Below are 23222 nucleotides of genomic sequence, written 5' to 3' on the forward strand. Positions count from 1 at the left end.
ATTTCCACAGGCAAAGGTCAGCAAATCTTCCTGACCATAAGCAACCAATATATATCTGTATCACTATGTAAAGAACATAGAAAACAGATAACTCACACAGAACAAGGCAGCTTGATAGTTTTATGATTCCTTTACCTTAAGGAAACTAAGAGAATGACAGATAACAGAAGAGTAAGGCCCATATTTCTAGTCTCCCAAGACATGCACTGAGAACTTTGGCCTTGAACATAGCTAGGATTTCTTTACCAATGAACCATATACCCAGTCCCAAGCTTAAAGATAAAATGGACATAAATGTGTTATCCGAGCCCCAGATAATCTTAAATTTCATAACACTGCTAGATAATATGGAGTGTTTTTTACATCACACGTGCATAGCTTTGCTCTTTGCCGTGCACTGTCCTTAAGGAAGTAAGGAAATATTTTTAAAATACGTATTTATTTCTGAGAACCCAATTCCTCTGGGTTGGCTGCCTCAAAATGCCTCAATTCTCAGCCCATAGCCTGGAAACTTCAGTCAGACGTGAGCAGGGAGCGAGGGGATGGTTGTAACCCAGTACGTGAAGTGACTTGGACACGAGTTTTACCTTCCCATGGCCGAAGGGATACAGATTCACACAGGTGCCTGCAGGATGGGCTGTTCTGCCCGGACAATGCAGCCCCCGTGAGTGCCGGCTCCCCGGGGATGGCGGCACTGCCCCGGGCTGCCGAGACAACCGAGCCCAGGAAAATTTTCACCGCAGCACCTGCTGGTGGGAGCGCGTTCGTGCTCCCAAGCGGGACTGCAGGCAGCGCTTACCGCCCACCGGAGCCGGCCAGGAGCACAGCTGAGTGCTTCCCTTGTGCCGGGGCCGAGGAGCAGCCCGGCCTCCAGAGGCAGAACGTGCCGGCAGCTCTGACACTGTCCCGCCATGGCTCCGGGACTCCCCCTGTCCCTCACACGCGGCCCCCCGCCGCCATCTTGCTAACGGCGCCGCTCCGCTGTGCGGGGCCGGGCTGCCGGGTGCCCTCTGCTCGCCACGGTGCGAGGCCGGGCTGTGGGGTGCCCTCTGCCGCCACGGTGAGGGGCCAGGCGTCGCGGAGCCCCGGCTCGCCATGGCGGGGCGCCGGGCGCTGTGGAGCTACTCCGTGCAGCTCGTGGCGCTGCCCTCAGCGGCGGGCTGGTCAGGTGGAACGCCGCAGCCGTTCAACAGCTCCTACCGGAGACCAACGGAGCGGCCGCCGTGGAAGGGGTGGAGCGGCACCATGGAGGAGGAGGAGAAGGAGGAGAAGGGGGACGAGACTCTTCAGGGGCGGCAGCAGCAGCCTAGGTGAGCGGCGCTCCAGCGGCAGCAGCGCTCTGGGGCCGGGGGTCTCTGCCCCCGCGCCTTCCTCTGAGCAGCGGGGAACCGGACCGAGCCGAGCGGCGGCTCCCGCCCCGTGCCCGTCCGGAGGGCAGGCGCTGCCCGGGCTGCCGCCGTCAGAGCCCGGCTGGCGGCCGGAGGAGCGGAGCACCTGCTCCGAGCGCGGCAGCGGGGCTCTCCAGACACACACACGGTGCCGAGGCCCCGCCGGTGAGTGTGGGGGGACCGGGCTGAGCCGCTGTGGGAGCGGTGGGAGCGGGGTAGAGCGGGCGCAGGCACCCGCTCGGAAAAGTTCGCGGGTGGGCGGGCGAGGTGCGTGGGGCCGGCGAGCCCGGCTCCCGGCCGGGGAGAGAGGCACAGCCCGGCTGCCCACGGAGCTCGGCGTGTGGGGCCGGGGAGGAGCGGCACAGCCCGGCTGCCCACGGAGCTCGGCGTGTGGGGCCGGGGAGAGCGGCACAGCCCGGCTGCCCACGGAGCTCGGCGTGTGGGGCCGGGGAGAGCGGCACAGCCCGGCTGCCCACGGAGCCCGGCGTGTGGGGCCGGGGAGAGCGGCACAGCCCGGCTGCCCACGGAGCTCGGCGTGTGGGGCCGGGGAGGAGCGGCACAGCCCGGCTGCCCACGGAGCTCGGCGTGTGGGGCCGGGGAGGAGCGGCACAGCCCGGCTGCCCACGGAGCTCGGCGTGTGCCCCTGCCCCACTCCCTGCCTGCCGCCCCGGCTGGGCACAGACCCTGACGGGCTCCAAAACCGGCTGCGACCGGGGCATCGTTTCGCACTTGCGAAAGAAACCCTGCAAGGATAAGAGTCCTGCTTTCGCTCCCAGCGCAAGGCTTTCGTTTCTGTCAATTGACAGTAAAACATGCTGCAGCAGCGCTGGGAAAGAAACAAGTTATATAATCGCAAAAAAAAAAAAAAAAAAAAAAATCCGTTTCGTAGTGTTGGCGGCTTGGAGAATGTTTTCTTTTGAAGAGGAGGCACGAACAGATGTTTCTGTTCGAATTGCATAGTGCGAAGTGGAGGATATTAAGGAGGTCATTTAATGTAATTAGTGCAGTCAAATAATCTCAATGATCGTCAATTATCTCTAGCTAGCAAGGGTTTGGGGAAAGTGTTAGTTGACTGCATGCAGTAAAATTCATGAACTTGTGCAGAAATGTTTTTTCTGGTGACGATTATGATTTCTTCCATTTGCTAAATGGTGATTATGTAGCAAGTTTTTAGTTTAAAGGCAAGTACTCTTTGTACTTAAGTATTTTTTTCTTTAATTCTCAAACTGCACGGACTAAAGTAGTATCAAAATTAAAGATAATAACAGGAAAACCACTTCCGTTTTCTTGCAAAAAAAACTTTGAAAAGAGTATTTTTTTATTCATAGTAGCAGCTATATCAGTTAAGAAAGTAGGAAGCTTATCTTACTTTGTAGATAACATTTTGAGGAAGACAAGAATATTATTCTTTTTACTTACTAATTCAAGAATTATTGCAACAGTGGCTTTCAAAATACCCCAAACTATCTCAAACTGAAATTCCTATTGTAAAAAACAATGGGAATTTTTAGTACCTGGAGGTTGGAAAGCCCTGTTTGATTCAGTTATGGATGATGGAGAGTTGTTTTTGGGAGAGGAGGGAAGTAAGGGATGACAGTGAAACTGTTCAAATATAAATAACAGTAATTCAGCTTCTGCATGGCCTCAAATCAAAAGAGATGTGAAGCCTTTTTAAGAGGAAGCAATCTGCTGTTATAATTTTATTCACTTGCATTATCTAAGCAGATTTGAGGAATAACCAGGAGAAAAATGCTATTTCCTTAGCCTTTATAAGCTCAAGATTGAACCAAAACTGTTAATTCTTCATTCAGAAATAGCTTTTAAGTTCTTTTCAGCAAAAAGGAAGGCAATTATTTTGTCTGTGATGAGAAAAACAGAAATACTGCTATATTAATTAGTGTCTTCATATGTAACACCTGCAGTGAAATTAGTTTTGCTTTTTGTCACATCTATGAATCCTTTCCTGATCTTCCTTTAATTTTTTTGTCTATTGCTTGAACTCTATAGGTTGCAGTGTGAGCTCCACTTCTAATACATTCAGAGTCAGGACAATGGAAAATCACTTGATTGCCTTGTGCCTGAAGATTCGAGCAAAAAGGATTTTTCTGTAAACTGAATGTTGCACTTAGTTTAAATAGTCTTAGAAAATTTAGCAAAGAAGTAATGTGTTATATACACTTGGCATGTAACATCTTGGTGTTTAGCAGCTGTACAAGGAAGGGATGGTTTGGGTTTGATAGCCTACAACTGTGCCCAAGCAGATAAACCTAGCAAAGCTGCTCAGGGAAGAGAACTGGGCATTGCCAGCTGACACTGTGAAAACACTGCTGCCATCATACCCCTGCTGGGAAAAACAAAGCTTCATAAGATGTGTGAGTGAAAAATTGGGTGTTAAAGAATGTCTGCCAAGGGTTACTTCTTCTGTAAGCCCTGTTAACTGTGGTTGGAGCTGGAAGTCCTACTGCCTGGTGAATAAGGCTTATGATATGACAACAGGTTTTATTGCTTAAAATATTTGGAAATATTTTTGTCATGCTTTGGACTGGTCTTTGTAGGAAGGTTTGTAGGTGATATTCAACTGTTTCTCATGAGAATGTGGCAATAGCAAGGTGTTTGTGTGTCTGTTCAGATGTGTTCACATAAAACACTTTGTCTCCTTAAAACACCTGTGTATTTAGGATGGTGCCTTGAAAATTAGTAGATGGCTCAGATGTTTGTGTTGGAAGTATGCCTTGACTCTTTCATGAGAAAAAAACCCAAACCACACAACTTCTAGTATTAACACTTCTGTTGTTGACTAACAACCAAAGCATTTTGTTTAGAGTAGTGAAGACATTGTAATCTAGAGTTGTGGGGATGGAATCAAAGGCCCTGTATAAACAGGAAAAAAGGCTGTAATGAAAAACATTTATGTATGATAATGTTTCCAGTTTCCTTCAGGATTGATATTTTGCTGTGTCTCTGTACTGTTCCCTGTAATTTCTTCATAAAATGGATGTGTGTTTCAGTTAAAGAACTATAAGGGTGCTGTACTGGATGTGGTTTCTGGCTTTCTGGTATCAAGTTTGGATGTTCAAAACTTTTGTTATTTGGAAAGGCTGGTGACCTTTTGGCTTAACTTGTTTTAAAGTTGGCCTTTGAACAGGTGCATTGAAGAAAAGCATCTATTTCAATTAAAAAAAATTTCACTTCCTTATCTTACCCAACCTGGAAATTATTTGATTGGATTTCAATAAATTTGAATTCAAATGTTATAAATAGTTCTGTAAAATCCATATATGTATGGGGTGTATGTAAATATATAGAGGGAGAGAAAGAATGTTGTTAGGACAAGCAAAAGTTGATTTTATATTGAAAATAAAGAATAGAAAGAATTTAGGGTAGTATTTTCATGTTGCAGAGAAATTACACTGGATCAAATGTACCTGGACCTTTAAACTGAAAAGAGGGAATCAAAATAGACAAGCCTTTAAATATGAATATCAACAAAATTTTATGACTGTCTATTAACTTAAAAATAAAATGGAGCTCTTGGGTGTTGCTGCACTTCCTGGACAACTAAGGTTTTATAGAGTTGTAAAGGATTATTCTTGGTGTGAGTCTAGAGGAAGTTTGCATAGGTGTTTGTTCCTTTCTGGCACAGGGAGACAAGGAAAAAGAAAATTAATAGGCTCAGTAAATGAGGTGGAGATAGCAATTGTACACATAAAAGTTCTGGAGTCGATGGTAAATGAACTTTAGATCCTACTTTGCCATGTGGATCCTTTGCATCAAAGCTTTAACATGATTTCTGTTTGTTTTTATGGAAACAGTTCTTATGATGCCTCTCTAACCACATGCTACAAAGGACATCACTTTTCTCCCACAGCATGTTGAAGTGGAGCCTTAATTTCATTACATGTAATAGCATTTGGGTTTAATAATATCTAATTGACATTAAGATGTTAGATGGAAAACCTTTACCCTTAGGATGGAGTGTGAGCTTGTAATATTTTAAAGCTTTTTTTTAGTTAAGAAAAACGTATGCTAACAGCTTCAATGGCATCATAACTTAAAATGCAAACTCCAAGATGTAGAGGCTGTTAACACACAGGAGTGGCTGAAATGTGTTTTTAAATGCTCAACTTCAAAGTTTGACAATCTTTTCTAACAGTAAACCCCATCCTGGCAAGGTGTGCCTCTGTCATTAACTGGAGTCACATCAGTAACCAGCTGAAATTCATGAACTGCTCGTTTGCATAAATAGTTACACCAGTGCAGCTGCTGCCAGAACATTAAAGCTGGCCTCTGGATCCTATAGCTGGCTTGGTACAAGTTTCGTGTTTGCTCTTTTGGAAAAGCTTTTTTGAAATCCTTGGGCCATCCATGGAGATTGTAGCTGCTGTTGGAATCCACGACCTACCTGTACAGCTGTGTGCATGTGCCATCTACAGTTATTTTTCTGTTGGTTTAAAAATTGTCTGCAACTGATTTGTGACCCGGCCATTGTCTTGTGTACCATAACACAGCTGTAATGCACAAACCTTGCTGCTGTGGGTCAGCCTCAGTCCTGCAGAGCAGGTAAGAAATCTTTGATTCTAGCTCTTGTTCTTTCAACATTCTTCCCTATAAATTAACTAGTCTTATGAAACTAGTTGTTTAGGGAGAGCAAAGGAAAGCAATTTCCTTTCTGGTGTAAGAGATTTGACTCCAGTTTCCCTTTGGTGACTGCTTCAGCAATAGCACAGAATTACACTGCTCTTGTGCTTAATCATAATGATAGTCTAGGCTGCTCTTTCAGATGTGATGGCCACAAGCCAACTCTTGGGTTCTTTTATTCAAGATTGCAGTAAAAGATGAAGGTAGAGAGGAAAATAATTTATTTTAAAGGCCTATATCACTAAAGAAATGGGCTCTTGGGTCTGTCATCTCTGTTCTACTGCATGTCCCCTGTGGACAGCTACTGTCATATCAGGGATCACAGCCTAAACAGGACATGCATGTAACAAAAATCTTCTCATATTATCTACAGATCATAGACATGTTTGGGGACTACAGAATGCTCCTATTGGACAGGGACAGTCAGCTGGGGCACCTGGAAACAAAGGGAAAATAGCTATGTATTGTCCCAGATCCAGGATCTTTATTCAGTGACACAGTGCCCCAGCTGGTCAGATTTAACCCAGCCTTTAGAAATGATTGGCTCCAGGGACTCCTGATGGGCCTGACTCTAAAGCCTATTTGCATTTGTAACCAGAGGCATCCAAAGGTGTAGCTGATAGGCATGAATAACTTTCTGTTGGTTTAGTTCCCCTAATGAATACCAGCAAAATAGAGGTGGAATGTGTAGTAATGGGAGTGGGCTGCCTTGTGGGTGGTAGGTAGCTATTGAATGTGCTTGGTTATAATATGAAACATTACTGTCTAAGGAGGTAAATGGAGACTGGCAGCATCATCAGTACTAAGTGCAAATGAAACCTTGGAAGAGAATAGATTGAAAATGAAAGGGTAGGAGGAATTGTTGAACCTAACTTGGTTGTATGTGTAACTGAGCCACACAGTGAATTCTAAATGGAGGGTATTTAATGAATTATTTTTTCTAGGCCAGTGCTGGCATAAGTAGTTTTTGTTTACAACAATATATTCCTGTTCTCACCCTTCCCTGTCCTAACCAGTTTGTTGGTGTAAACACTTGCATGGTTGCTCCATGATGCAGGTGAAAATTAAGTGCTTCTCTAGGGATGGTAAGGTAAGAAGTGATGATCAGCTAGATTAGTTTCCTAAACAAGTTTACCATGTGGACAAAAGTATTTGTTTTGGCAAGCCTGGGTGAGTAGTGAGGACAGAAATGGATTGGCTCATGGTAGTAGCTGCTTAAGTAATACAGCTGCTCAAGAATAAGCCTAACAACAGATGACCATGGATAGATGTCTCACCTTTTTTTTATTTATAATCGTATTTTTCTCCATGATGTCTAAATAAAACTTTGCTTTGTTTTACTGTTGATCCTCAAAGCTAGATAAGAATGATAAAGCACTTATTCTCATTCCATGAGGCTGTTTATGGAGAGAGCTATTCCTTTTTCTGTTATCAACTCTTTTATTAATCTTTGAGTAGTACACAAGGACAGTGTAGAATCAGGATACTTAGAGATATGTTGAATGAAAATTTTGCCAACACTTTTTGTTGCTAAGGATTTTTAATGTGATTCAAATAATAGAAGTATTCACAGATCAGCTAATGCAAGCTTGAGAGATCTTTGTGTGAAATCCTAATAACAGCAGCATCTGGAATAATTGCTGGTGCAACTGTTGTGTAGTGATAAAAAAATAGGTATAGTGAAAGAGAACTTCAAGATGTGTAGCAGTATACAGTTCACAGAAAGCTCAGGTTCTTGTTCTGGTGAGTCTATAATGGTAAGATGGAACAACTTGAAGTACTACACAATAAAAGTTTAAATGAATTCAGAATTTTCCAGTCTCAAACTGTTCATTAATTAAAGCAGCCAGTTTCAGAGCTGAAGGGAAAATAAAAGCAGAGCCAAAACTTAGCTGGCAGTCATTTGATAGTAAAGCTTGTGGGAGCCAATTACTTACATGGTCTCTAGCGTTTGCAAATACCTTTCCTTCTAACTGAAACAATTTTTTAGTTTTATTTCAAGCCAAAATCCTTGGGTTTTTGCAGTCATTAAAAATATGTATAATGAAAGAAAACTTCAGAGTTGTGTAGCTGTATATGGAGAAAGCTCAGAGTCTTGTTTTGGTAAGGCTGCAGTGGTGTGTTTGCTGGGAATTATCTCTCCTAGGTGATCATTAGTGCAGCCTAGTTCTGGATGTAGTTTACACAGAGAGACAGTGTAGTAAACCCCATAGATTTAGGAAAAGCACCATGGAGGATCTGAACAATAGGAATGCTGAGGCAGCCAAGAAGTTCCTGTCTCCATGGACATCCGCCCCATAGCCTATCTCTGTTACCCTATAAGGCAATGTCATGTTAACCCCTTACCATTGGTCAAGCCTGGATCCTTTCCAACCCCATAAAAGCAGCATACTGTACCCCATTAGGGGAGAAAGAAGAAGAGCAGAGACCCTTCACGGACCTCCCCCAATAAAGCCATCTCCGTGGAACAGCCTGCGCCTTCTCCTTCTCCTCTCTCTCCGTCTGCTGCAGCCTCAAGCCAAGGGCAAACTTACCTAGCAAGCAGGGCTGAAATCCTGAGAGCTTGCAATCCCTATAGAGCTGAGAATCACTGAGCTTGCTGCGGGTTTGACCTGCGGCGTTGGCGTGAGCGAGCTGGCTTCAGGCACCCGGTCCCACTCAGGGACTGAGCTCCTGAGCCCTATTGCTCTGCCTTAGGGTAAGGCCGATCGGAGGCTTTAGGAAGACAGTGATTAAAAATGAACCAAACCCTTTGCTTCAAAAAAGCAGAGAAAGTCAAGGTATTTGGGAGGCTATGGCATGTTACCAGGCAATTGTGAAGTTTTGGGGAAGTTGTTGTGTTCTGGTAAACCATAGCCTCGTAGTAATTCTTAAACTGTCAGGCCTGTGGATTTGTTACATAAGGATCACGTTTCTGTGTAGCAAAGAAGGGTAAGTCTGTTTTGCCTGACTCGATGCTTTGTAGCATGTTGTGCATGGCTCTGTGATTAGTAGGGGAACTACATCCATTGCATTTATGGAGCAGCAGATTTTAGCAGAGACTGGGTGGAAAAGGTGAAGACAAGAGATTTTATGGCTACGTTCACATAATTTGTTTAGAAATCCATTTCAAAAGAAAAATTATAATGGCAGAGTGCTTCTTGTAATGTTGTTGTATCCTTTTGCAAACCTTATTTTGAAACAGAGCATTAAAATGTTTAGCTAAATTTTTGTTATTTTCCTAAATAAACACAAGGCTCACAGCCAAAATATTTGTATCCAAGTCTTCAGTTATATAAGCAATGCTAAAATAAACCATTTACCCAAAACCTGTTGTCCTAAGGGCCATATCCTGTTGTAAGCCAGTTTAGTGGGATGTCAGACATGGATCCTCCATGCCATGTCTTGCCAGATCTACAACTTTGCTCTTCCTTTGTGGGTTACGAGGGATGCCTTAGTATTTGATGCTGGAAAACCTGATCTGTGAGCTCAGCATTTTGATTCATGTTAAACTTTGTCTTATTCATCAGCCTGATCTGTGTTCTTTCCCTCTGTGTAGAACACCTTCTGGCCTTGTGGATTTGGATGACTAATGGTCTTCTTTAGGAGTTTGTATGTTCTTGGTTCATTTCCTCTTCTGAATTCAGTTGAAAGAGCAAAGCACCTCTGAGGACAGAGAGAGGGAGTGGTTGTGTCTCTCCTGAGCCCCTCTTACAAATAGTGTCAGTGCACTTGCCCTCTGTTGGGGTAAGCTGCCTCATCCTGAAGGATGGCTTCCATTTGCCAGGAAGGCTGTTTAATGGTTTTAAGTGGAATAGTAGTTTTTCTTTATGTTTAAAAGTATAAAAAGATTTTGTGTAGAACTTTACATAACAATAAGCATTCACCAGGGATGTGATCCCTTCCCTCTGTCCCTCCTAAGTGAACAGAGCTCTGTATCTCTATAGCTCATAATTTTTGCTGCCATTAAAGTAGTTTTTCAAGTGCCAAACTATTATTTTTGGGTAGGAAGAATTTAGAAAAGCTGGCAGAAAAACCAACTGATTTCTGATTGCATATTTTCTAGTATTTAAAGTATACCTGCTAAATTTCCTTATCTGTAGAGGCTTTCTTTTGCAAAAGCATAAGAATCTCCTTGGGCTTATAATTGGTTGGGGTTTATTTTAAGCTAATGATTGCTGGCTTTCAAGAAATTATCATCTTGCTCTTCTATATAAGAAAATTATGTCATGAATATTGTAGGATATATTTAATAAATTTAAGTGGAACAGAAACTATCTGGCAAGACTGATACTTCAAAGGAACCTACAGTTCATCAAGAATACTTTAACTGATTGTAAATCTGTCCCCTTCTTATGCATGTAAAAGGTTTAAAGTATTCTGTGAGCACTGAGGTCTTTTATCCCTTCAGTTGCTTATGGAATACTAATGAAAGTAATGTATGTGCATCATGTGGAAAATATGTTGGCAGACAGATAGATACCTGCAGTGCCTTAAATGCTTTGGCATTGTCTCTGTTTAATCAGCAGAGTCGATCCCTGCGTCCCTTAGGGGTTTATACTTTCAGAAAAAGATCAAAGGTTTATAGGAAGGTTTAAGCAAAAGTAAAATTCACCTATTTTAGAGATGAATAGATAAAGAGAAGCTTAAAAATAAAACTTTAGGCACCCTAGTCTCTAATATAAAATGTCTTGTAGGAGCAATAATTATGGTAGTCATATACATTTTAAAAATCAGATGTCTGAGATGTTAAGAGAATAATTTCCTGGAATTAAGTACCTATCTGATTGAACTTTTGTGATCTGTTTTCATGATGCTTTATAAAAGAGTAGCTGTTTTATGTTGTGTCTGTGTGCTTTGCTAAATTAATAAACTGACTTGGCATCGAAAATGCTCTTTGAGGAATGTAAAAGACAACCCAAACCCAATTCTTAAGTTAAAGTAACAGTTAAAATATTCAGTGCCACTTTTTGGGTATTCTGTCTGCCTTTTTGTGGCACTGATTCCTTGTGTTACCATTTACATCTGCTTAAAATGCTATAGAGCAAGTTGAGTGTTTCATTGAAGGCTGATTCCGGGAAATGTTTAGTGGAATAGAGGAAAAAAGCCTAGAAATAGCAACAGCTAAATTTAAATTATGATTCAGGTATGGTATCCTAATGCTAAACAGGAAATATGTTAGTGGAGTGGTTTCAGTAAAACTGCAGGGAAACAGGAGTAAAAAGCAATTACATAAAATAAGATTGTAACCGGGGTAAAAAAAATTCTATCAGCTGTGTTTTCTGAATGCTGTTCATGCTTTATTTATTAGAAATGAATTTTGATGTGTTAGTATTTTATCTCTACTGTATAGCACAATAATGGTTATTTTGTTAAGAAAATTTCACAATATTTATCAATTGTCATATTATTTGCAGCTGATACCATACTTAGTGTTTGGTTGTCAGCTGCTGCTGAAATAGCAGAAATGGACTCTGCATTTGAAGTTGGAGCATCATCAGCAGATGCATTTGGGTTCAGTTTGCTGACACATGTGTAATATCTTAGCTGAAATGTTGCAGTGAACAATGTATTTAATTTTCCCTGTAACTGAGCTTATGGGGCCAGAATGAGTTATGCAATTTCTAAGAAAACTGAGCTTCAATTCTGTTCTCTGACAATGTTGTTTGCATGGACTCTCTTGCCTACATCTGCCCAGTGCTCCTGAGTGTACAGCTGGAGTCTGAGTATTTGAATTACTGAAACAGTGGATAGGACAAAGCTGTCCATCTACTAGATGTGGTGGATTTTCCACAGGATGAACTTCACAATTTGTTATTAAAAACTATTCCAGCAGCTAAGCTGTGTAAATAGTGTTTTCTGTTCATTACTAGTTGTCTTCCAGTTTTAATTAGGTAGAATTTGTAAATGCCAGAAAGTTGTGCACTCATTAAAACAGTAACCATTTTTTTTTTAAGCTAACAGAACAGTGTATTTACTTTCAACCTTTCAGCTGAAAGTAAACATAGAAATTGAAGCATTTAGAATAAACTGAATTGCGTTGGCAACTTCTAAAATAAAATAGGGCTATTTGGTATTTCTACCTTGGGTATAATTCAATTATATTTGTAAAGTCTGCAACACCAAAGTGCAGTTTGGAATAAGAGAGTCTGACTACTGAGTTGGTGGTTTTCTAAGAAATGTACCAGAATTGTGACTTCATAGAAATGAGTTTTTCTCAGTTATTTTCTCACTTTTCTATATTTCACAATGGAATTAAGAGTGAATGTTGCAGCTGTGATTTAAAATATTTCAATTTCCTGTGGCCTTTCACCAGTCAGTTCAATGTGTATCAAAATTGTATTTGAAACAGTTATTTACCTTTATAATAATAAACTTCTTGTTTGTTTTAGACAAAATACTAAACAGTGCCAAATATCTTTTGTGTTCTGAGTTTCCTGCATGTGTGTTGGTATAAGTGTTAGTAATGCTGCACAAGACTGCAGTTTTTACTACAAAACCAAGGCACTATATAGGCAAATCCTAAGGTAAGGTACAGTTCCAGTGTCTCTTGCACAGACTTGCAGGATTGTGTTACATCAGGCACCAAATGTCATAAGTTTCAGGAGGAATGACTATTCTTCCAAAATGTAAATTAAGGAACCCTTCCCCCTCATTTTTGCAGTTGGTAGATAATAGTGTTAGTATCTGAAGCTGTGCATTCCAGGGAGTAAAATTCAGCCTGAACTACAAAGAGCCCTCATGACTGCTTGTCACAGCATGTTTTGGAAGTCTTTTGTGTAACAGCGACTGTTTTAAAAGCATATTTTGTTGATTAAAAAAATACAGTAGATCATAAAACAGGAAAGGCGGGCTTGTTCCTAATGTGTGTGAGAACATTCAGTCTTATGAGTGTTGATGCTAGACCAAGAAAATACTGATTAATATAAAATTTGATTTAGCTCTCCTGAAAAAGGTATGGATAAGAACACAGATGAAGAGCAGCCTTCAACTGCCTGTAACCAGTACCCTAAGGAAGCAGTGAAGAAACGTCAGAATTTGGGTCGAGGTTCCGGGAGCAATGATTCTTCCAGGACCTTCAGAAAAAGCTTCAGGCTGGACTACAGATTAGAAGAGGATGTAACTAAATCAAAGAGGGGCAAAGATGGGAGATTTGTCAACCCGTGGCCAACATGGAAATCACCAACCTTGCCCAACGTTTTGAAATGGTCCTTCATGGAAAAAAATAACAGCAATGTGCCACGCTCAAAGCAGGTGAATACTTCCATGTTTTACTTTTGTGAATAAGACTGCTTTTACCTCTGCTCTAATCAATAAAATAGGACAGTTTCTAACTAATACTCATTAGGCATCTTCTGGAGACTTTTCTAAGTCTTTCTTACTTTTCTGATTTTATTGACATTTTATTCTTTTCAAAAGGTAGGTTAATACTTTCTACCTCTTTAATTTTTATCTCCTTGTTAGTTCCACATGCTTTAATTTATACAGCTCAGTTTATATTTATAAAAACAAAAAAAATTGGCCCCCTCAGTCATAAACTAGTTACAGCCATTCCTTTTTAATAGGTGTTGCCTTATGAAGCATACTATTAACTTAATTTGTGTTGCATGAAATAGCTTATTTCATGACATATCCAATTTTTAAAATTTTGCCTTTTTTCTAGATGGCAATTTAATACATATGTTGCATCTCTTGAATGAAAATGTAATAGTTTCTGTCACCTACTTATGAAAATACTTACAAATTTGGTTTTTTATGTTTCAGTACACCAGGAGAAAAAATTGCATGTGTTAAAACTAATCTGAGCAAGTATTTGTACTGAAACACTTAAAGTACAGTGCCAGTTCACTGGGTAACACTGTTATTTGTTGTTGGTGAAATGCTTTTGTCAGGTATTGTATGTAAAGAAGGAGATAGGAGAAGCTTCTTTCCCATGAAGAGTAATGGGTACTGGAAAGCCATGGGTTATTTTTGTGGTCACAGGAGGTATGAAGATGACTAGGTTTTGGCAGAATTACTTCTCAGTGCATTTCTGATGTGTTGACTGTATTTCAGAAAAGCTGTGCTGAAGGGTGCACAACCAAGGACAGTATTTGTTAACAAGCAGGTGTTAATAATGCTTTTAAGCATGCAGGAAGGTATGCACAAGCTATAAATCTAACAGCCAGTATTTAGCAAAGAGCTTTCCATTTTGTCTTACTTGAACTACCTGTGAAGGAAGGAATTCTATCAGTTTTATGGACAGGAAAGCCACGTTAGGCATTAATGCATGATGGTTTGGGGATGTTTAAGGAACAAATAAATTGGCTGTAATATGATAATAAGTAATTTAACTTAAGAGCAAACTTGTGTCAGTCTTGAGATGCTGTCCAGCAAATTTGGTGTCTTCCTTGTAGTGACAATGATTGCATCAGTGTGTACAGCTTTCTAGACAGTGTGCTGCCCACATTTCCATGAAATGCACACCTGTAAGTTTTCAGTTGCCTTTGACTGCTGCCCTCCTTGGCATGTGTAGAACAGGCTTCATGTCTTCCCAGTGCCAGTCAGAAACCTGGGCAGTGACTGAGGTCCCTTGAAGGCAAAGCTGAGGTGCACTGTGGAGTGCAGAGCTGCAGCACTCCCCTTTAATTTACAGTTTGTCCCTACAATAAAGGATGATCACAAAGAAATCTACAAGGCACCAGCTGAAAAGCCAAAAAGCCATCTCTCTGACCCAGCTGGGATTAATCATGGGCTAATTTTATTTTTTGCATAGGAGATCCTTTAATTAGGCGCCTGTAATTATTCACAAGTTTGGTGAAGTAAATTAGAAAGAGAAAAACCTAGATAGGGATCAATGAAATGCACTTCTGGAGTCTTCAGCCATTTTGATGCTAGTTTCAACCAGTTTTCTTCCACCCCTACATCAGCCTGTGAAGTGCATCTGAGCTTGTATAAAATTCAAACGAAGGGCTCCATACTTTATTTATCACTGCTAGATGTCACATCCTCTGAGCCAGATTCCTGCTTCAGTTTCCACACTGAGTGAGCCTAGTGATGCCCTGCTCTGCTGGGCAGGTTCACTTTATCTGTACCAAGTGCTTTGTGTATGTAAAAATGAGCATATTATCCAGGATATGTGCTTGCACTTCACTGTGGAAAAGCTATATGTATTATAATCATGCCTACACAACGAGCCTCTATCATCATCCAGAATGCATGCACTTCTCGTATTTTCATTACAGACTTTATTATTAACTTTGTTCAGTGCTGTTGGAGGATCTTTCATTATTAGTTGTTGGATCAGCAGTTTAGATTGTTCTCATTTCTGTAAATCCTGTGGTATTCCAGTATGCACTAAGCACCAAAAATCCCAAGCTAATCAGCTAGTCTTACCAAAGCCTGTCATGTGTTTTTTCTTGCTTTGCATTAGGAGGGCAAGAAGAACAGGGAGGGGGAGGGGACACAGCAGGAGGAATTTTTTGTGTTACTTGAGTAATGAAGACAAGACAGTATTAAGCACGTTTTACTTCTGTTGGTAGCTGATTTGACATAATTGCTGTATTTCAAAAATCTGTTATAATTCTCCTAGTTTTAATGTTTCTGGTTAGTCTGACAGAACAAAATGTATTATAGCAGGATAAAAGTTCCGTAAGATACATATTTCATTCATTATATTGCTTTTTCCTGTTGTGTGAGTTTTAAATATTTCATGTGAAGTATACTGCTAATAGAATTTGTGTTTTAGTTTGAAATCTTACGAGTCGAGTATTTCTTATTGCTTTAAGGGGATTTTACTGTGCTTTTGTAAAATACTAAAAAAAAAACAAAACAAACAACTAAACAACCCCAAACACAAATCATATGCACTGAGAAGTAATGTTTTGGTGTGATTTACCATGATAGCTCAACAACATGCCTGGTTTCTGATCTCATCCTCTGAAGAATCATTGCTTGGATCAGAGGCCTGTGTATCACAAACCTGGAGAGCAAAAGCTCTGTACAGGTTATACTGCTTTTGTGCTCTTGGTTTGTCTTGAACTTTTGTTCACAGAATTTCATTTAAATAGGTCAGGACAGCAGTTGTTTGGACTGTGCTCTTCTCTATCAATCTTCCTGTCTGTGTGACTTTTACAAATGCCTTTTATAGTGATTAGTTCTACCTTTAAATCAACTATTCTAAGGACTTGATAGCATCAATCCCACTGACATCCCTGTAAACCTTTATTAATAGTGCAGATGTGTTGTGGCTTTAGGCAGCCAAGTTCCAGTCAGCTGCTTCCTTCCACCCTCCACTGCTTGCACCCCAGTGGATTGAAAGGGGAAAAATCAGGTAACTTGTGGGTTGAGATAAGGACAGTTCAATAGGTAAAGCAAAAACTGCGTGCACAAGCCAACAAAGAAATTTATTCTCTTTGCATGGGCAGGCAGGTGTTCAGCCATCCCCAGGAAAGCTGGGCTGCCTCCCATGAGACAGTTACTTGGGAAGATAAACACCATCCACTCTGAATGTGCCCCACCTCCTCCTCTTACCCCAGATATTACTGCTGGGTGCAGTGTCATATGATATGGGATATCTCTCTGATGGATTGGGGTCAGCTATCCCAACTGTGTCCCTCCCAGCTTCTTGTGTGTCCCAGTCAGCTGGCTGAGGTGCTGTGGAAGCACTGCTCAGCAGTAGCTAAAACATCAATCTGCTGTCAGCACTGGTTGCAGCACAAATCCAAAACACAGCACTGTAGGTGCTGCTGGGAAGAAAATTAACTGTACCCCTGATAAAACTTCATAGAATATGTCTGAGTCCCACTTAAGAACTGGTGATTTTTCACATCCACCAATTGGCCAGTTCCTCATCCATTTAATATTGTTTATTAATATTGCATAATGCTAATTTAAAAAACTAATTTGTGCCAAATGTCAGCAAAAAGAAGTGAATTAATTTAGTTCTGAGAAAATTCGGAGTCTGACTCTAAAACCAGCTACTTAAAGAGAACATTCTCCATTAAAAATGTACTAATTGACCTAAATTGCATTATGACGATTCATTAAGTTCCATATCTGAGTTTTATTTCTTTGATATAATCTGATCTATTGACTTAACCATATGTAATTTGTTGGTTTGTCCTAATTTCCATTTTGAGTACGATGTTAGTTTTGTGTATATTTTTTTAAAGTTGAAATATCACAGTATAACACTTCTGTGGTTCAGATTTCTGTGGCCAATGTTGTTCCCATGTACTTAGAATGAAATAGAGATAAGAAAAGGATCTCTTCTCTCTTGGTGAAGCAGCCATTTTTCTCAGTCTAAGATTCCTACTTTTCTTGTATGAACTAAGGGGATGAGTTGTACTAACCTTATATTCAGCTTTATAGAAGGCTATCTATTTCTCATTCCTGGAGACAGTAATGAAACTTCTTCAGTAAGCATGTCTTGTCCATTAGCTCTCAGAAAAAGCAATTTCATGAATATTTTATTATTTACAGCAGAATTGCAGGGGGATGGAGATGTGCATGCTTTGTTTTTCCCAACATATGCCTTCCAAATCAATAAAATATTGTGGAGAAAGTAACTTCCCTGAAGCTGTCAGGACTGGTTTAGCAAGGCAACTCCTGGAGTTCTGAACTGTCACAGCATCAGCTGGACTTCTAAAGGAGCACAAGGTCAGCTCTGTATAAACTCACTGATAGTGCTAATCTGTGCTAGGCTGGGAGAATGAGAGCAGCAACCACGGCAGGCAGAACTTGACTTGGAACCAGAAGTGCTGGGACATTTGTGATTATGAGGGAGAGGAATGCCAGGAGTATAGAAGCTGCCCTAGCACATGAAAATTCTTGTAAAGCAAAGTGAGGAGTTCAGACCATGAATGTTTGGGAGGAGAGCCTTAGCCACATTGTGGCTAACCTGGAGATGGTCAGGAATTCTGAGAAGATTCCTTGGTTGTTTGTTTTTTTAATAGGAAAGCTCTTATTTATTATGTATAAAACTTCTGCATTAGCACTTCAACCAAACTGCAGTGAAGACCATAACTGTGGTTCAAAATGAGAGAATGAGTGGTGGTTGTGTAGTGAGTTTCAGTAGGTAATGTACAGCCATGGCCTCCTTTGTGCCAGGATACACACTGAGTCAAAATGGAGCCAATCAAAATGAGAGCTGTGTATTTTTTACCTCTGGATTAAGTTCAGCCAGATCAGTTTTCTGACCTCTCATAGTCAAATAGGGACTGCAAAACTTGTTAAGCTGGAATAAGAGAGGAGGTGGTGGAACCTTTTCATAACCAAGCATGTTATGAACCTTAAGGTTTATCCTAAAAGTTATTTTGTTTTTTATGAATGTTCATTAAATTCTTGGCAGGATGGGAAGGCACAATTGCAATAGCTAACATTAGCCAAGTGAAGTTAACCTTTGTGTGCTACTTCTAGATGTAATGAGGATGGACAGAAAGAGGGCCTGATAAAAATTAGCAGAACTTTTGTGGAGTGTGGCTGGGGAACATGGCATTTTCTTTCATCTGTGACTTACTTGTGCTAGGACTTAAGGGGATGCATTATTGAGTTGCATGAGCTAAACTTGAGTATTTGTTAAGTAACACTGTGTGTGTGTATGTATACATATTCTTTTTCAGGTGGAGGAATCCCTTCCTGGGATGCTGTTAGTGCCTTGCAGTGCTTTCATTGCAATGCCCCCAGACTCTATCAGGTCTCTGGGCCTGAAGAGGTACTCTCTTCTCTTTCTTGACAAAGAAGTGTAAATGTTGCAAAAACCCTAAAATTAAATGAGGAGGAAGTAGCTGGGAAAATGGACTTTAAAAAGGCATCTGGTGTGTGCTGCAGTTCTCTGCATAAAAGCATAAACAAAGTACAAGTCTTGACAGTATAGATTTGTGCCCTGTATGCAGTTTTTGTTCCATGGCCAAGTACATTCTGAAATCTCTCATGCATATTGTGTTCTTTTTTGCCAGGAACTCGACAGAGAACTCCCAGTGTTACAACCTTACTTTGTTCAAACACCAGAAGATGCTGGGAAGACAGGAGCTGGTATGCGAGTCACGTGGCTGGGACACGCCACCGTTATGGTGGAAATGGATGAACTTGTGTTTCTCACTGACCCAATCTTCAGCCAGAGAGCTTCCCCCATTCAGCTCTTGGGTCCCAAGCGCTTCCGAGGGCCGCCGTGCACGGTGGCGCAGCTGCCCAGGATAGACGCGGTGCTGATCAGCCACACCCACTACGATCACCTGGACTACAACAGCGTGGCCAGCCTGAACGAGCGCTTCGGGAGCGAGCTGCGCTGGTTCGTGCCCCTGGGGCTCCTGCCCTGGATGCAGAGGTGTGGCTGCGAGAATGTCATCGAACTGGATTGGTGGGAGGAGAATTGTGTCCCTGGTCACGATGCGGTAACTTTTGTCTTCACCCCTTCCCAGCATTGGTGCAAAAGGACTGTGACAGATGATAACAAGGTTCTCTGGGGCAGCTGGTCTGTCTTGGGACCTTGGAATAGGTTTTTCTTCGCAGGAGATACTGGATATTGTTTTGCTTTTGAACAAATAGGTAAAAGGTTTGGACCTTTTGATCTTGCAGCCATCCCCATTGGAGCTTATGAGCCAAGGTAAGAAAATCAGAGCTTGAGCAATATACGTAAATGAAATGATGCACTGATGACAAAAAATACACCCAGAAGTTAAAACTATAGCTGTACTTTTAATAAAGTTTTTGGAGAGTTTTTTCTTCAGACTTAAACAGCAAAGATGAATCAGCAGTCTTTCTTCCCTTAAAAATGTTGAGTAAAAATCTGGAGTTACTCTGTGCCTATTTTTCTGAAATGGCACCATTTAATCCAGCCTATTCCAGTGTATGTCATTTGCTGCATTTTTCTCTTGCTTCAGTGTTTATGCTGGTTTTGCAACTTATCTGGAGACAAGGATGACTTGCTTATAGAGTATGAAAAATCTGTTTGCTCAGGAGAGATAACTTTTCTCCTTTTGGAGAAAACATTTAGATGATAGTACTCATATGATTCTGGAAGGAAAGAATGTACGGACTGAGAAAAAAAGATGGGAATCTAAATAGCATGGTAAAAAAATCTGTATCTTTCAAGAATTGCCAAGTTCTCTCTTCTGTTCTGCCTGTTCCCGTGGGCTATCTCTGGAGCACACACTTTTTGGTGTGTACTGCTAGCACCAAATTTTTTTAGGGATGGATTTAAAGTTTCAGCCCTAATGCCTCAGGGCACCAGTAGTATGTCCTTAACCTACTGAAAATAGAGCTAAGAAAATATCCTTCAAAAAGAGAGTACAATAAATGAACTGCTGTTTGATGGGTATGTTGGTATATGTTAGTTTCTTGATCTTGAGTGTTCTGTATGTTGTCCAGGTGTACATGCTTATGATTTTTTTGATTAGGTGAGCACATATTTCTTTTTGTACTTTGCAATGGCAGTAAAGGAGAAATCTTGCACTGGATTAGGTGACACAAAAAAGTGCTTCTTTGTTTTGGTAGGTGGTTTATGAAATACCAGCATGTGGATCCTGAAGAAGCAGTAAGAATCCATATTGATGTTCAAGCAAAGAAGTCTGTAGCAATTCATTGGGGGACCTTTGCTTTAGCAAATGAGGTAAATTGCAACACTAAACATGAGTTCAGACTTCCAAGGATTAGACAGTCATTAGTGAAGCTTTGCTTGTGCAGTTTAACCTACATATCTGTAAATGTAAACTTAAAATGTGAACTTTGTATGAGTGAAAATTGTTACTCTATATACTGCTGTTCAAAACAATGCTTAGCTTTTCATAACCAATTACATAAAATATTTCCATGGTTAAGAAAGTACAGTGTTATTGAAGCAAATGTAGAGCATTTCTGATATCCAGATGCTGAGGAGCATAACAGATGAGGACACATGCAGTATTATGCATTATGTTATGCATTAATAAAAACAAACTGAGTGGTGCATCACTTGGAGATAGTAAGAACTGCATGCCAGTAGGTCAAACAGTATTTATTAATTATGTCTGTCTAGTAAATATATAAGCAGTATTTTTAATAGTTGATTCAAAGTTAAAACCAGAAAGTATATGAAAGAAATTAGTTATTCTGAATTTTTGATTTTTAAAAATGTTTTATTCCCTTCTACACCCCCCCAAGTCCACAGATCTACTACGAAGCTTACCCAGATACTTTCACAGCAACTGAAAGTGCAGTGAATAGAAAGTATCTACATTTGTTTTGATATTGTTTGGTCTTTCAACTTTGTTTTTGCATCAGTTGTACCACTTTATCTCCTAATTCATTCCTGATAGTGTGATCACTTGATCTGTCAAATGTTCTGTCCCACCTATGGTCCGTCCCAGCTGCTCGTGCACCTCCGTGCCACAGCATGGAAGGAACACAGGATAGAACGTTTCCTGTCCGCAGTGTTTCCAATAAATTGTGTTGCCTAGTGCCCGCGGTACAAAAGTTACTGTGCATTTAGGAGCACAAAAATGGATGATTACTCCTTTCGGCGATGTAACAAATGCACCGCGGTAACTTGGGGGGGGATCGCTGCCAGCGCGGGCTGCAGAGCGGGGAAAGCGCCGGCTGCTGGCGGGCAGCGCTTCCCACGGACGCATCTATTGCTGCCTTAAGGCACCGAGTCGGGGCTCACAAGCTGAGCCTTGCTAGTTCCTCTGCAGCTGTAAATCAGCGTTCTTATCGTTGAAAAATCTAAAATGAACCCAAACATTTTCATTTGGAAAATATCCTCCTCCTGCCCCCGTTTTTTAGAGATTTTTTTTTTTCCCTTCAGAAAATGTTGCCGTGGTATCTTTTCCCTCATATTATTCTCATTTTTTTTCAGTATTACTTGGATCCTCCAGTTAAATTGAATGAAGCTCTTGAAAGATATGGCTTGAAAAAAGATGACTTCTTTATCTTACGCCATGGAGAGTCACGGAATTTGAATACAAATGACCGGTTTGAAAACTGAAACAGTGTCAGTTCCTTGTAAGCCCTGTTTGATCTGAGCTAATGTAACAATACTAACATAATGTACACAATAGATTTTTGAGATTGAATTGGATTTCTAAATGCCAGGTTTGTCAGTTTCAGAACTAAAGCTTGCATACCAATTTCATGACAAATTTTACTAGTTATATTGTTTATAAATTTAGAGAGGTGATCTAAAAGTGGTTTATATATTAAGTGTTGTCTGGGAAAACTTGCTCTGATGTACACCACTGATAAAAAAATTATTTTTAAACTCTTCATCTCACCTGCTGCAGCAATAATAACTTCAGCACAGAACATATTCTTAGGATTAATGGCTGACTTGAATTATTCCTTGTTAGACTGTCATCTCCCACTCGTTAGTCTTCAGGTTGTGCCCTGTACCTTGATGTACAAGCTTCATACAGCTTCACTGTATGTTTTGTGGGGTGAAGTCTTCCAATACAGCTGTGTTGTTTAAGCACAAGCATGGTAAAATTATTTCACTCTTCATTTTCATGTATTAATGAACCACAAAAGCTGAATTTTACATCAAAGAAATGTGCCTTTTAAAGAAAGAGATAATTTAATATTGCATCATGGATGTGTAAAACTAACTGCTGGCCAGAATACCTGCACACTTTTATTGTTTTGTCTATGTTTTTATGTTAGGTCTGAATGTGTCATTTGCAGCACATGAAGTGGAAAAACCTCTTAATGTCGCTTGTCCTTGCATTAACTCAGCCTTTTTCTAAGTACCTTTTTTTTTTCTCCCCAGTAGAAAATCTTAAGCAAGGGCTGTGGTATTTTTTCTAATAGCTTCCCTATAATTTTAAAGTTGAATGAGATTACAGCATTGTTCAGTGTTATAAAACTTGGCCAAATGTGTCTGTATCGAATTGTCTTGCTCATTTTCAGAATTAAAGCCTATTGTTGCCAATAAAAAGGGTTGTTATTCTCCTTCATAATTTCATTGGCAAATCATGTTTTGTGTATGATTTCCTTTGGTCTGTGGGATATGTGGGTTGGTTTGGGTTTGTGGTTTGTTTTTTTTTTTTTTTTTGCTATTGCTGTATATTTTATTTTCATATCCCACAAAGATAAATATATATAAAAAGGACATATTATTTAAAGGCATGAACTTATGTCAACTAATTACAACCAGTTAATGATATTTCATGGTAGGAACAACTGAGATAATCTTTTAACTATAGACAGTTATCAAAACTGGTTTAAAACTATCCTGTTATTCAGTATTGGGGGTGTTTCAGATGA

General features: G+C 40.6%; 1 protein-coding gene across 1 annotated transcript; it reads left to right on the forward strand.

Annotated features, from left to right (window-relative positions):
• Positions 1 to 911: 911 nt before the first annotated feature.
• Positions 912 to 22915, forward strand: NAPEPLD (N-acyl phosphatidylethanolamine phospholipase D). The gene is given in 7 exon segments (XM_066550866.1): positions 912 to 951; positions 954 to 1049; positions 1052 to 1310; positions 12947 to 13259; positions 18944 to 19590; positions 20481 to 20595; positions 21820 to 22915. Coding segments are annotated over 7 exon segments (1599 nt in total). The 3' UTR covers positions 21949 to 22915.
• Positions 22916 to 23222: the final 307 nt, after the last annotated feature.

This window comes from Molothrus aeneus, chromosome 5 (genome assembly GCF_037042795.1).
Source record: "Molothrus aeneus isolate 106 chromosome 5, BPBGC_Maene_1.0, whole genome shotgun sequence".
Classification (NCBI taxonomy): domain Eukaryota; kingdom Metazoa; phylum Chordata; class Aves; order Passeriformes; family Icteridae; genus Molothrus; species Molothrus aeneus.